Source organism: Tubulanus polymorphus, chromosome 3 (genome assembly GCF_964204645.1).
Source record: "Tubulanus polymorphus chromosome 3, tnTubPoly1.2, whole genome shotgun sequence".
Lineage (NCBI taxonomy): Eukaryota > Metazoa > Nemertea > Palaeonemertea > Tubulaniformes > Tubulanidae > Tubulanus > Tubulanus polymorphus.
In genome coordinates this window covers 14,035,640-14,051,332 of record NC_134027.1, presented here as the reverse complement: position 1 = coordinate 14,051,332, position 15,693 = coordinate 14,035,640, and the positions used below count along the sequence as shown (strand labels likewise).

At 37.6% G+C, this 15,693-nt stretch overlaps 1 protein-coding gene across 2 annotated transcripts in view; it reads left to right on the top strand.

The window, feature by feature from the left end:
- The window catches only part of LOC141901089 (medium-chain acyl-CoA ligase ACSF2, mitochondrial-like), a 92,201-nt gene that overhangs the window by 55,632 nt on the left and 20,876 nt on the right, over window positions 1-15,693 (top strand). For both annotated transcript variants that reach the window (XM_074788168.1, XM_074788167.1), the window contains exons 4-8: window positions 6,655-6,821; window positions 10,209-10,326; window positions 10,507-10,602; window positions 10,691-10,839; window positions 10,919-11,010. In XM_074788168.1, the coding sequence (XP_074644269.1) occupies window positions 6,655-6,821; window positions 10,209-10,326; window positions 10,507-10,602; window positions 10,691-10,839; window positions 10,919-11,010 (622 nt within the window). The remainder of the gene's footprint in view (window positions 1-6,654; window positions 6,822-10,208; window positions 10,327-10,506; window positions 10,603-10,690; window positions 10,840-10,918; window positions 11,011-15,693) is intronic.

Genomic DNA, 15,693 nt, shown 5'->3' with positions numbered 1-15,693 from the left:
TTCATGTTATTTCAAGACCCTACAGAAATGAGTGACCATAAGGCTGTACATAGTAGTATACTATAGGGCGACAGCAATGTATTGAGTGAAGAGAACGACTGTATCTAGTGTATGTGTGTGCTGGCATTGCGCAGTTTTTCTCCGGCCAGGGTAGGGAAAGGGTTGTAAATAGCTTTTTTCATAAACAGAATTCGCTGCAGAGTAGTGATTTATATGCATACTGTTTGAGTTTTACTTGGCCTCGTTAATAGCTTATGCTGACATTCAGTCATAGTATCATTAATCATCAAGACAAAAGTAATCACCTGTTGTCAGCTGGTTCAGCCATCACGAGCAGTTAACGATAAACCATCGTCACTCCATCCAGTCCATGTGACGTCACTCCATCGAGTTGTAGTATGGTCGAATCCCACATTTAGTAAACTTCTAAATTACCCAATGATCATCCCCCGAACTCACTACGCCGATGATTTATTACCTCCCAAAAAGTTTGATAAATTGAACGCCAGGCTATCGTCGCATAATATGAAATCTTGCTTACTTGCGCCAAGATAACACCAATCAGACTAAAATCTAAACGATAGGCAAACACCACTTCAATTTGCTCATAACACCACCCAGTCGACAATGTAGAAAAAATATGTCGTCCAGGTTACGACACTCTGACGACGTCGAACAAGCGTCAATGCCTGAGGACTGAGGGGGGTTCAGGGTTACAATTGATGGCTGCTTAAGTGGAAAAATAATTCAGCAAAATATCCATGATGCTATGTCTTATTTTGTGTATACCGTTTTTCCGGCGATTTCCAATACCCTTGCAGTGTTCTCCATTAGGGGTTTTTAATGGGCGACCCTACACACAAACAAACATTACCGGTATGACAATAATTGTATAAATAGCGAGTCAGACAAACGCTTCATGCCATAAAAACGTACTTTAAGACCTTAAGTCTGTGATTGTCCCAATCAACATCGCCATAGAACATTTGCTGGCAGATGTAAAACATTAACCACTTAATACCTTACCACATTATAATCTACCAATGCTTCAAGGCAAATGGGCCTCTTGTTTGACTCACTTTCACTTCCGGCTTTGAACTCTGAGTCAGCATCACAGGGATGAGAATTCCCCGCGGATCCGCGGTTTGCCGCGGATTTCAGTATTGGAAAATATCAATTTTCCAAATAGTCCAAAAATGATGTAAAAGTATGGGGGGGGGGGGTGATGATCTAACTCAATTGGTCCGGCGCGATCGGTAATCAGGTGAACCGTAAAAGCGTTCAGTGCCTGTTTTACTTATCGTCACGTAAAAGTATCGCATTTCAATGCATATTCATTGCAACACAGTGATTTTGTATGTACATTTGTACTACGATGAGTGTGTAGCCTATGTATTTTATCGATCGGTTGCAGACACGCACGCACAGCAACAGTAGTAACGTATATAGGTCTACTTACTGTTGCTGCGTGTGTGTGGCGAACGCTTTCGGATATTATACACTACTTGGTGATGATTTTTAGTGAGCATTCATCGGCGCATTTTTACTGCAATAATTCAGGGCTCGACCCGTAATGCATGAGATGCTGAATGTCATCAAATGAGGATGTACCACATTGGAACTAGCCATTACCTTCCAAAATATAATAGTCGTTCATGGGTTCAAGATCGCTCTAAGTGCTCGGAAAACGTATTTAATTTCTAAAATTTTCTTGGGGGAGGGCCCCCCAACCCCCCCGAAATAGCTTCGCGCCTTCGGCGCTCGCTAGTGCTGACGGCTACGCCGTCAGCTGGTTCGCGTATGTCACTCAAGAAAAATAACCCGCGGATTTTACAGGTCGGCGTTCTCATCCCTGGCATCAACTAGGCTAATTTGTGAGGTAAGGGAAAATTTAAATTCAATAAATCTGTTTGCAGACCAGGTTAGGAGTTCTATTATGTTTATTCAAAATTCTTCGTAATATATAATCAGGCATAAAAATCTTCCAGCCCATTTTCAAATTTCACCCCATAATAAACTTATATCAAAATTCCTCTGTAAACTGGTTAAACTCAACACTTGATTTCCCCTTTGATTATTTGTTATTTGTTCTCTCATCAATTTCGTCTCTGACAACTTGTATTCACCTTTGTTTTAATTTAAGTGCCCCCTAGTTTGTCTTTCTTTTTACTACTGACTTTAGTTTCATTTATATTTATACTCACTATTGTTGTTTATAATTACCCTTTGGTTTGCTTCCCTTTAATCTATTTTAGCGTGTAACTGTTTCTACGTTAATTTTCCTTTAGTTTGTATCATCTCTGATTACTTGAATTAGTCTCTTTGTCTCTGGATTGTATATATATCTCATAATTTCTGTAGCATCTCATTATTCCTGAAGATGACTATTAGGATATAGTCGAAACGTTGAAATAAACTACTATCTCGAAGTTTCATTTTCGGACTTTTTATTATCATTGTGGGATTCTCTCCTCATTGCGTCAACACGTATATAGTGTTCTACCAATCGTGATCTTCCAGCCTTTGGCAGATTTCCAGCCTTTTGTATCCATTTTTGAGGTCTCTGAGATGGATGCAAATCTGTCGAGAAAAACTGGGGGGGGGGGGTGTTTGTAGTTAAGATTAGATTTTTAGCGCACTTGGACCCAGCATTCACTTATCATCCGTCATCCGTTTGTCCATAGATGGAATCCAGTTATTTTGGGAAGTTTTCAATGTGATGTCTTGATATTTGGTTTACACATGTATCTACCCTAGACACTTCTTTACACCAAAAACTGGGGTAACCGCCAAAATGCCGAATTTTTCTGGACTGCGATACGGACCCAAGATTATTCACCAGCGTTTAAACATTTTTGTCAAAAATAAATGTTACACTCATATCACAACATTTAAGTTTTCCTCACTTCGCGGATTGACTTTTTACGAAGTGGATATTTAACTGTAGGCCTATACGGTAAAGTATTTACTTCCGCTATTTTACCGTACATTTTTTCTATACATGTAGTATTAAATAAAGTAACAATAAAATTATTATATTGGGTTTAGGGTTAGGGTTTCGATAGGTTAGTGTCGAGAGGGTGAGAAGAGGGTCCAGAGGGTTTCGTTTTACCTCAAGGGATAGAATTTGGGTAAGGTGAGGTACTATAGATAGTTAAAACATTCGATTAGTCTACAGCGGACTCGGTGGTCTAGTGGCATGACGCTGCACTAGTAATTTACTGGTTTGAGTCTCGCTCTATCCGCTCTATTTTCTCTAACTCTGTTCTCCTCACTTTCCTTAAATTTTCTGAGTCTCGCACCTCTGTGGGCATGTGCGGCGTAAATCAGCCAATCAGCGACGATGTACGGTAAAGTAGCGGAAATAAATACTCAGCCGTATATGGTAAAGTATCCACTGCTGACTTTTTACGACTTTTAGACTATTTTCGTGCTACTTTTGACATTTTTTTGAGCTTCAGCGTCGATCAGTGTAAATGCACGAGATTAAACTTATTTTCATATACAATAACTTAGTTTAGTTGACACTTTTTAGCCCACTTGGGACTTTAGTCCCAGCGGGCTATTGCGTTCACTTTTCGTCTGTCGTCCGTCTGTTCGTCCGTCCGTCTGTAGACGGAATCCAGTTATTTGGGAAGTTTTGAAGATGCTTCAAGGTAATGTCTTGATATTTGGTTTATACATGTATCTACCCTAGACACAACTTCATCCCAAAAACTGGCCCTGTCAGAATCAAGATGGCCCACTGGCACCATTGTTGTTCGTCAAAGTCAGCACTTTTTACACTTTTTGAACTTTTTGAGGGAAATTTTGAAGACGCTTAAATCAATTACCTTGATCTTTTATATATATTTGAATCCCCCAAGGGCCCATCACCATAAGAAAAATTGGGTCAATCGGACTCAAGATGGCCGTCCTATGACCAAGTGGGCATGGTGTCCCTGGACCCCTAGTTTATAATAAAGTTTATTCAAATATTTATCGTTGAATATTTTTGCTATATGAGGAGAGACGAGACTAAAAAACCGATAACTTTTATTGTTCATGTATGATAAAATTCTCTACTGGAATCAAAGGTCGGATTCCGAGCCTAATGTAGAACATTTTAATTGAATGAATCATGTGGCAAGTGAGGGTCTCTGGTTGTAACGGATCCGTTTGTAGTCCGAAAAATTCAGAGTTTCGGCGGAATTACAGATATCATTCGGTGTTTAGCGGTTACCCCAAAGACTGGCCCGGTCATAATTAAGATGGATGACTGTCAGCCATTGTTGTTTGCCAAAATCAGCACTTTTTACATAATTCTCAAGTTTTCGAGGGAAATTTTAAAATTTTCAAGGCCTACATGAAAATTTGACAATTTACGATCACATTGTAAACGAAACATCTTTCCTTATGTCTCCCTGGTGGGATTTATGCATGTGAGATTTCCAACCCTATTGAAAATGGAGGTTATGTGCCATCAAATATGGCCGCAAGAGCAACCATTTTGAATTTCTAGTTTGCACACTACAGCCTATAATTCTTGATTTATTTTTATTAAATTTAGTGTCTGTGTTTTGGCGGGTAAGATGCGCTCTCCATTTGAAAATTGAGGTCATCGGCCATCATATATTGCCACCAGGCAGCCATCATGAATTCTCTAGTTAGCACAATACAGGTAGTACGATAACCAGACTCAAACGTGGTGAACAAATGATAAGATAAAAAACCCACTATTTACAGATTAAAAGAAATCTAAAATCGAGAATTTATTTTTTGAAACAATCTAAAATGTAAAAACACAACATTTCGATCTCACCCTAGAGATCATCGTCACACCTGTGACCTGCTTGTTAAGCTCGATACAGCCTTGAATATCTGATGGATATCCATGAAACTTGATGTGAAAGTTATGACAGGTTAATCTTTGTTCAACTTAATTCTTACTAAGTTGGGGAGAGTACTTAAGGCCGCAAGGCATGATTCTAGTTTAAAACTTACAATGTAAATCTTTCTTTAAAATCTTTTCTTTTTTGAATACTGTATCATGCTACTTCTACTGCATCATGAAGGTATAAGGCTCGTGGGCCTCTTGTTATATCATTGGATAGGCCTATGGCTTATACAGTGAAAAATATCATACCCAGTATGCCATGAAACTATTAAAAACCGGTCATTGGATGACACTTTCAAGTTACAAATGATATAGTTAGGCCTAGTGCCACTAGTGACCTCGTCAATAACTCCTGGTTTGTAGCAGGCCTTGAATTCAGCCCTTTAGTCTTGAAAATTGAATTTTAAAAATGTTGCAAATCTGTAGATTTATGATTGTTTTTAGTCCACTTGGGACTTAAGTCCCAGCGGGCTGCAATCCCTTTTCGTCCGTCCTTTTGTCTGTTCGTTCTTCATTCGTCCGTTCATCCGTAGTCGGAATCCAGTTATTTTGGGAAGTTTTAACAGAGTTGCCACTTCTCCGGATTTCTCCAGAATTCCGGATTTAAAAAAAATCCAATTTCATTTCCGGATTTTCGGGAGAAGTCAAATAACCACAAAAGAAAACGTCGCAAAAAAAATAAAATCAAATCGGGATTCGAATCAGATTTTCATTTGACTGTAATTGACAGACGTGAAAATTGATACATACTTCCGGTAATGAAAGTGAGGCTTATAACGCGTATTGCGCCAGAACGCATCTCTTGGCGTTCTAATTTCAAAAAATTTTCTGGGGGGGGGCCCAGACCGCCGGACTTATTTTCCAGATTTTAGCCTCACATAAGTGGCAACTCTGTTTTATAGATGCTTCAATGTAATCTTTTTATATTTGGGGTGCACACGTATCTACACGTATCTAGACACATCATCAGCCCAAAAACTAGCCCTGTTAAGGAAATGTTACCTGGATTGTTGAGCATTTGAAACCACCTTCCAAGTGAGTACGGTGTCCCTGGACCCCTCATTTTGTAATGATGGAAATTTTGGTAACAGCTTGAAGATGTTCAATGCACAGTGTATAAATTGTATTGATTTCTTTTCAATACTGGTCTACTTGAGTCATTGGGGAAACCCACTACCAGGTATGATGAAACATCATGCAGTGTGTGTGGTCACTACATGTATAGCGCTTCATGGAGATCGTGTCAATTGACAGATTTTCACACAAATTTCTTGATTCAAAGAAGCAAATGTTGGGCCTTTTTATATAACTTGCAGCAGAGGATCCTCCTCTTAAAATTTGCCAAAAACATCATGTTGAAAAAAAGTTGACTTTTAATAGAAATTTCTCGATATTTCCATCTCAATTTTCATTTTAATTACTTGCAAAAAGTAAGTTTTGTCCCATCATTTGAATTCAATCCAATACAGATTCACGGTATCTCAGCAAATAAATCAGGCAAATGAAAATTCAGCATTATGAAATGAAAGGCATACTAGTTAAATTTGGAGCCAAAATTATTCAGGCAATTGATTCTCCATTCAAATTCAACTTCGTGCTGAATTAACAACAAATTACAAATTGACAAATTAATTTGTCTTTGCTTGATGATAAACAACCTTTATTTGTTAAATGATTTCTTTGTCAGTCTTGAACTCAATGAAATTTCTGACAATATGCTCGAGTTATCAAGATCATTGGACTTCGAGTCTGAAATGTTACCGTATATTTAATTATAGGTAGGATGTAAAGCAGTTTTATCAGCAGTTAATTTTAAAGGCACAGATTACTACAAAATGTTAGAAGAATTGAGTCCAGAATTATCTACATCACTACCCGGCGCTCTTCAAAGTAAAAGAATTCCTAGTTTAAAATCTGTAATAATGATGAGTGAAAAAAAATGTCCGTAAGTTTTTTGCCCACTTATTCCCACTTGGGACTCAAGTCCCAGTAGGCTAGTGCATTCACTTTTTGTCAGTCTTTTGTCTGTATTCCAGCTATTTTGGGCTATTTTGAAGACACTTCAATACGGGATATCTACAAATACGGGATATCTACAAATTCGAGATATTCGGGATATTGACAATAAAGATCTCTCGCTTCAAGTTTTTAATGATCGTTTTCTTGCCCATATTGCTATCACACAGATTGATAACTTGCTTGGGGAAACGATAACTTTTGTTAGAACCTTTCTTGGGCTCTGATATTTACACACATTTAATGCAGTAATAAAATCTAGGTTCCTTTCGTATATTGGCTATATCGGTTGTCGTTTTCTTTGTTTTATGATTTTGTTAAATCGTTTTTAGCCCACTTGGGACTTAAGTCCCAGCGGGCTATTGCGTTCACTTTTCGTCCGTCGTCCGGACGTTTGTCGTAGCGTTCATCCGTCCGTCCATAGACGGAATCCAGTTATATTGGGAAGTTTTGAAGACGCTTCAATGTAATGTCTTGATATTTGGGATACACACATCTTAGACACATCTTCAGCCCAAAAACTGGCCCTGTCAGAATCAAGATGGCCGACTGGCAGCCATTGTTGTTCTCCAAAATCAGCACTTTAAACACGTTTTTGAACTTTAGGAGGGAAATTACCTTGATCTTTCGTATTTATTTGAATCTCCCCAGGGGCCATCAGCATAACAAAAATTGGGTCGATTGGACTCAAGATGGCCGTCCTATGACCTTATTAGTGCCCAAAAATATCAATTTGGCCCGAATTCTGAGTCCTGTAGCTTCCTACTGGTTTCCCATTTCTCATTGCAATTGCTCATAGGTATCCTTTGGAAAGGGATGTTTTATACCTGCGACAGATATTTATTGATCAGCCAATTATCACGCAATCGGCGGCCATCTTGGTGTCATCAGTACTCATTCGTAGGTGGGAAAAAGTTTTTCAACATTATATTGATACCTAAGCATATTTTGTTACCACAATGAATTAGAAAGTTGTAGCTTATAACGTGTTCTATAATTGTGGTGAGTTTCAAGGTCATTGGTTTTTTTATATGGCCAGTAGGGGGCATTGAATGATACAATATCTTTGTATTTCTATATTATATTTGTACCAATGCATAATTTGTTGCAATTGCAAAGTTGTAGCTCATGACTTTGTCTATGATTGTGATGAGTTTTAAGGACAATATTTATTCTATATGGTCACCACTATATGGTTATTACTGAGATCAGTAACAGTAACAGTAACATTTACTACAAAATTCACACAAAAGCCAATACTGAACGAATGCACAGGCTTACAAAATGGAATGCATACAAAATTAACGACAATTGCTACAGTAACAGCGCGGGTACCCCATTGAGATTACTACCCATCTATCTGTTGTAAAATCTGTCTGCCTGTGTCAGTGTCTGTCTGCCTGTCTGTAAGTCCTTAGATGGAAAGCAGTTATTTTGGGAAGTTTTGAAGACTTTTCAATTGATTGTCTTGATAACAGTAATTTATATTCCCTAAACTTGGTACAAGTACTTTGCACTTAGTAGTCATGTGGGTCAATGATATGTGCATGTGCTGACCCCCCGGTGGCGCTCCTTCAAAAAAGTGGTATGTAATGAACTGATTTCAATGAAATTATTTGCAAGCTACGACATTTAACCTAGCAAGGCAGCAAGGCAGAAACCTGTTATCACTGCTTTGCAGCTATACTATCTCATTGTTCTGTCCTGAACTTGATTACTGTATCAACTATTGATATGCTTAGTTAATATGAAGGTGTAATGAAATAGATTTGAATTTGAATATTACGCCCATAAATTTTCAAATTTTTTTTTTCACACTTGACAACTGTACCAGTGTATTTTAGTACTGGTGTGCATAGAAAATACAAAATATTTTTATCATTCAACCGGCACAGGCATACCACTTTTACCAAACCTTTTATCAACTGAGTGTTAGGTGATACTTTTTTGTCGTTTCTCTTCTCGCTGAAGCTCACCCGCATCCCAGTGATCTTGATTTACAAATTTGATATAGGTAACATGAACAGATCAGCAATATATGTCAACGACATACCAATATATGTCAATCGAGATGCCGATGAAAAATGGTCGAAATGTTAGGAGTGAGTCGTAATGAAATGAACAGATATAGATGTTTGTTGTAAGCGCCATATAACAATGTGCAGGATATGCATTAATTATGGAGGCTAAAAACCATCTATCTTCTATAAAACAGAATGAACTCAAATTTTGAAATAAATTTCTGTATAGTAGGAACTTAGTATTGTTTTAAATGTCAATATCTCAAAGTTTTCTAACAGAAAAGAAAAGCTTGGAAATGACTCTTTTTGAGACACCTCAGCAAAAACCCTGGAATCAATGGATTATTACATGTCGCCAAAAAATGTGTAGGTGGACAGGTTGCCAATACTGAGTACGTTATGCACATCTATCTTGACGCGTATAACTCCTTATAACACAGGTATCAATGTATATAAACATTTCTGTAAAGGACATTCCTGTTTCAAATCACTACTCTTCTGGGCATGTTGACCCTGGACACCTAGTTGAAGTTTTCAAGGGAAATTTTAAAGATGCTTCAATGGATCGTCTTGATCTTTCATATAAATTTCTATCCCCAAGGCCAATCAGTAATAAAATGCAGTTATAAAATCTCTAACCTTCTTGAAGGTCATTGATTATTCTATTTGTTCATTAGGAGGCATTGAATATTGAGTTTCACAGATTGTCAAGCATTTCACCAAGTTGACGTGGTGTCCCTTGAACCCTAGTTTTATGCAAAATGGCCTATGGTCCCCAATAAAAGTAAACAAAATTGGAAAAATATTGGGGCGGCTCTTTCCTCACAAGAAGCTTTGTGAAGTCTGTTATGGGAAGCCTCCACCACTCTGCAGGTTGGCTTAGTATTATTTTATGCAGGCTGATTGGCTAAATAAACAAATATGATGAAAGAAACATTATAAGCTACCGGTATAGGCCTAAATCGAGTATTTTTTTACAATTTACAGTTAATGATAAGACAAAGTTACAATTCAAATATATAACACTTTATCCATAATATTTAACCCTGATGTTTATGCGTCAATTGATTAATGGTCACCAATAATGTAAACATAATACATTTTCATTTTTCATCGAATTCGAGCCAGTGAGCCTTACAAATTAATTTGTAATTGGGTCGGATTTACTGTCTCCCCAGGAATTGATTCACCGATTTTTTGGCAGAGAATATTCACCAGAGTACCTTATCACCTTTCTTATTTACCTTTTATATTCTAGAGACACAATACCATTTAAAGTTTGTTTTATATTACAGAGGAACAATGTCTTTTAATGAATTGATGAAATGCGCTGGAAATGATAAATTCAAACAAGTTCTGGAAATGCAAGATCACTTACAATTTGATGACCCAATAAATATACAATATACATCAGTAACTATTTATTATCAAAATAAGTGAATGTATTAATAATTGAATGATCACAAGGTCATTGATTTTGGTATTTATTTGTGAATAGCAGGCCGATTTTTTCTAAATCTGACTGGAAGATTTAATTCAGAAGTAGAATGTTTGGTTATATTATTGTTATAAGTGGACCCGTTTGTTTTGCAGGGTACAACTGGCTCCCCAAAGGCAGCAACTTTGTCCCACCACAATGTTGTAAATAACTCTTATTTTGTTGGTCTGAGAAACGAATATCACAAACATGTAAGTTTTTTTCAAATTAAGGGGTAACCATGTCGATAATCAATGTGTCTAATTAATTGATTCAATTTGTATTTACTTATTTCCATAGCATTCTAGGATATGCATGCCAGTACCATTGTACCATTGTTTTGGTATGGTATTGGGCAGTTTGTGTGCCCTAACTCATGGTTCCGCTGTTATTTTACCCTCTCCTGGATTTGATGCCGAAGCTTGTCTCCAAGCTATTCAATGGGAAAAGTAATCTATTTCTTACTGCAATGTTTGCTGATCAGTGCATGTAGCTGTCAATGTTCTGAGTTTATATTTGTTTTTGTAGGTGCACTTCATTTTATGGTACTCCAACAATGTTCATTGACATTCTTAACCACCCAAATTTCGATCAATACGATAAGGGTACATTACATACAGGTAGGCCTACTGGTGTAAATCAACTAACAACATAGGAATTGATATTGTCACTGCCTTTTTTAGGACTAATAGAAGGTTAACCCTTAACTTGCCGTAGGCGACTGTAGTCAACACACTGGGAACTGACTGTAGTCGACAGTCCGACCTTGCATTTTCAAGTTTGTTTTTATGTTACAAGCACCTCGCTGTGCATTGAGTGGTAGTTCTTAACGCAAGCCAACTGCCAATACTCAAGAATCCAAACCCGGAAGTAATTTCACATTCTGATATTTTGATGAAGATTCAAACATTTAGACTGTACTAAGAAGCATAATAAAGGTTTTTACGATGGATATAGTAACCTACAGTGTCTTTGTTTATCAGGGGTCATAATCCTCCGATTTTTATCGGAAATCCAATATTTTTTTCTTTATCTGATCAGGTTCTGAGATCTGTGTAAATCCGTTGAGATTATTGGGAGAGGGGGTAGGTTATGAGTCGGCCTTGTCATGGACATCGACAACTCAATCAGACCGTAAAAGCGTCTTGGAGAATTGTTTTGTCAATCTCCGGTATACTGCACAATAGCCTACTGCGGCTATAAATAGTACAACATAGCATTCTAAAACAACGTGATCCACGGAAAATTGATACACTGTCTATATCTGAGTTCTACTGAATGCAGTGAAATGAGAACAACGTGGATTTTTGGGACCCAAAACCAACAGAAAAAACATGTGTCATAGATGGTGCAACCAACTGGCAGCTCTGTAAATGGTAGTAAGCAATGGAAACGGCAGTCCGTTTTAAGTGATTTTATCGTTGATTTTGGGTAGTTCTAAGGCCCAGAGTGCGTCTAGAGCACTCCAAATTTACAAAATTTTCTGTGGGAGGTTCTGTGCGAGACCCAGAACCCCCTTAACTAGCTTCACATCTTCGGCGCTCGCTTCCGGTGGCTGACGCGCTGGTTGATAATACTAATTCATTCCTCAAAAACTCGTAATTTTATTTCCGATATTTTTTTGACGTCCGATTATGATCTCTGATTTATGAATATCGACAATGTAACACGAAATGGTGAGTATTCTGACTTTCTATGGGGTCTTTGGCTGGACCCCCAAAAATTACCCCACTTAGCATTAAAGCTGCCGGCAGGTTAAGGGTTAAGACAAACTGAAAGAAACGAAATTAGTTATTATTATGGTAGGGACTTTTAGCCCACTTGGGACTAGCAGGCTATTGCGTTCACTTTTCGTCCGTCCATCCGTAGACGGAATCCAGTTATTTGGGAAGTTTTGAAGACGCTTCAAGGTAATGTCTTGTTATTGGTTTATACATGTATCTACCCTAGACACATCTTTAGCCCAAAAACTGGCCCTGTCAGATTCACGATGGCCGACTGGCTGCCATTGTTGTTTGCCAAAATCAGCACATTTTCGAAGTTTTCGACGGAAATTTGAAGACGCTTTTATCAATTACCTTGATCGTTCGTATATATTTGTTTCCCCTAAGGGTTCATCAGCTTGAGAAAAATTGGGTCGATCGGACTCAAGATGGCTGTCCTGGGCTATGATGGTGGTGAGTTTCAAGGTCATTGGTTTTTGTATATGGCCACCATGGCGCATTGAACAATACAATAACTGAGTATTTCTATATTATATTCGTACCTATGTATATTTTGTTACCACAATCAATTGGAAAGTTGTAGCTCATGACATGGTCTATGATTGTGGTGAGTTTCAAGGTCATTGGATTTTTTCAAGGACTATTGAAATGGTTAGATTGTTGAGCATCTGAAACCACATCCCAAGTGGGCATGGTGTCCCTGGACCCCTAGTTATTTGGACTTATCATTTAATAAAGAAAATAGAAACATACAGCTGTAAAGCAATGATAACAGGTTTTCTACACAAGGGTGCCATACTATTCAAAATGATGGGATTTGAAACATGTATTGTATTGACAAGATTCGAATCTAATGTGATACCACTATATTGTGATTCAGCTTGCTAACAGAAAGGGGAGTGTAGATTGGCCTTGCGACTTACTGCAACACAATAAGAAACTTTGTATCTTTATGTTTTTTGATACCATGTATAGTTAGTTATCACGTGACAACCAGAATTGCAGATCGCGTCGCTTCGACCTACGAGCTCTAGGCAGAAACTAGTCGCCCAGCGTCATTGACAATTGCATTGCTACCAATTTACACCCCCACTTTCATCAATCGCATTGCTTTGCAAGGCTGACCTACACCCATGTTAACCCTTCAGCCATATACCATATTTTGGTGATGAAAATATTTATTATGCCCCCGGCTCAACTTAAGTTGAGAGGGGGCATATAGATTTACCCCTGTCTGTATACGCCGCCGCCGCAAGTGACGTTAACAGTCTAGAGGCCGTAATTGTTGACCGATTGTTTTCCGATTGTTGGTACATAAGTAGGATATCACTTGGGCCAGAACCCCATTTAAAATTGGGTCGATTCGATTTAAATTATGGCCACCAGGGGGCCGACATGAAAAGTGACGTTAACAGCCTAGAGGCCGCAATTGTTGACCGATTGTTTTAAAACTTGGTACACAAGTAGGATATCACTTGGGCCAGAACCCTATATAAAATTGGGTCGATTCGATTTAAATTATGGCCACCAGGGGGCCGCCATGAAAAGCGACGTTAACAGCCTAGAGGCCGCAATTGTTGACCGATTGTTTTAAAACTTGGTACACAAGTAGGATATCACTTGGGACAGAACCCTATTTAAAATTGGGTTGATTCGATTTCAATTAGGGCCACCAGGGGCCGACATGAAAAACGACATTAACAGCCTAGAGGCCGCAATTGTTGACCGATTGTTTGAAAACTTGGTACATAAGTAGGATATCACTTGGGGTAGAACTCTATTCAGAATTGGATCGATTCCATTTAAATTATGGCCACCAGGAAAAACGATGTTAACAGCCTAGAGGCCGCAATTGTTGACCGATTGTTTTAAAACTCAGTACACAACTAGGGTATCACTTGGGGTAGAACCCTATTTAGAATTGGGTCGATTCGATTTAAATTTTAGCCACCAGGGGCCGACATGAAAAACGACGTTAACAGTCTAGAGGCCGTAATTGTTGACCGATTGTACCATTATCATTTGCATCAAAGATGTTAAATGAAATATAGAAATACCGGCAATTTTGCAAGATAGCTGAATCATTTCACTACAGGATCTGACCATCACTTAGTACAGTACACAGATAGGGTAAAAGTTTCATTGGTTAGAGGATTGATATGACATCATTTGCACAATTATCTTACTTTAGTCTCTCAGTAAGGTCATGTCAGTAAGGTTAAGTTCAGTGTCTAACCCTTTTGAAAATGATATCAAAGACAAATGCTTCCTAAAGCAACTGCTCTTCTATATAGTAATATATCTTTTTGTTACTCTTAATATTTTTCAGGCTACATCATAGCATAATACATCTGGTTTGCCTGCTCTCCCCATAGCACAAACATACACAGGGGGTTTCATTTTGTTTTTGTTTTCCATTTTTTATCATTTTTAAGTTTTAGTTGGTTTTTTGTTAGTATTGTTTGTTTCATAACAGTTTTCTTCTTTGTTCTTTCTAAAGTTACCAATATGACTTTCAGTCATTTCATATTTTTCCATAAATTATTTCCTTACTGGTAAGCAGTGGATCATAAAATCACCAACGTGTACTATAATTGGCTATCATCAGATATTCATTTGAAGCAATTTCAGAGTTGTACATGTAATTTAAAGTTCATTGCTTTACCAATAATATTTTACTAATCTACTACTAACCAATATATTTTGTCATCAGAAACCTATCATATGGAACTCACAACCCTATGCTCAATACCATTCAAAATGCCATAAAAGTTGTCTTAATTCTTTTCTTATTGACACATATGCTTTTGTATTATACATTTGTATATGCTGCAATGGAACCAATTTGTCCTCTCTATCTGGGTATCAGTCCTCTATAGGCTACAGTTGACAATAGGGGCTAGGAAGCCCATTATGAAATAATTCCAGGGACAAACCCTGTAAATTCACGTATGCCTGTAAATTTCAGGCCGGGTGCATTTGAGGCTTTGCCTCATTCTAGTTTTATACTAATTATGTGCATCACGTCACCTTATTAGCATAATTTATGAGTTTTTCAGCAAAAGCTCAAATAAAATTTGGATATCCTCTCAATTGCTAAACAATAATAATAATAATAACATTTATTTCTAAACCGCTCTCCACTGCGTCTTAGAGCGGTTTACATAAGATATACGCATTATCACATTACATTTCAATAAAATGTTTTTAAAAAAGGTAGGTTTTCACACCAGATTTAAATTCATCAAAATCTGTGCAACTGCATAAATTAGAGGGCAGATTGTTCCATAAAATTGGAGCAGCCGAAGCAAAAGCTCTTTCACCGTAAAAAATTGTATTAAAAGGTACATGACTAACTTGATTTTTAGATCTAAGACTAGGATGATTTTTAGATCTAAGACTATCAGCTAGGTCTATGAAGAGACAGCATTTCTATAATATACAGAGGAGAAAGACCATTTAATGCTTTAAAAACCGATAAAACTGCCTTGAACTCAAAACGTTTGTGTATAGGTAGCCAGTGCAATTCAAAAAGAACTGGCATTATACTATCAAATTTACGTTTTTGTACAATAAGGC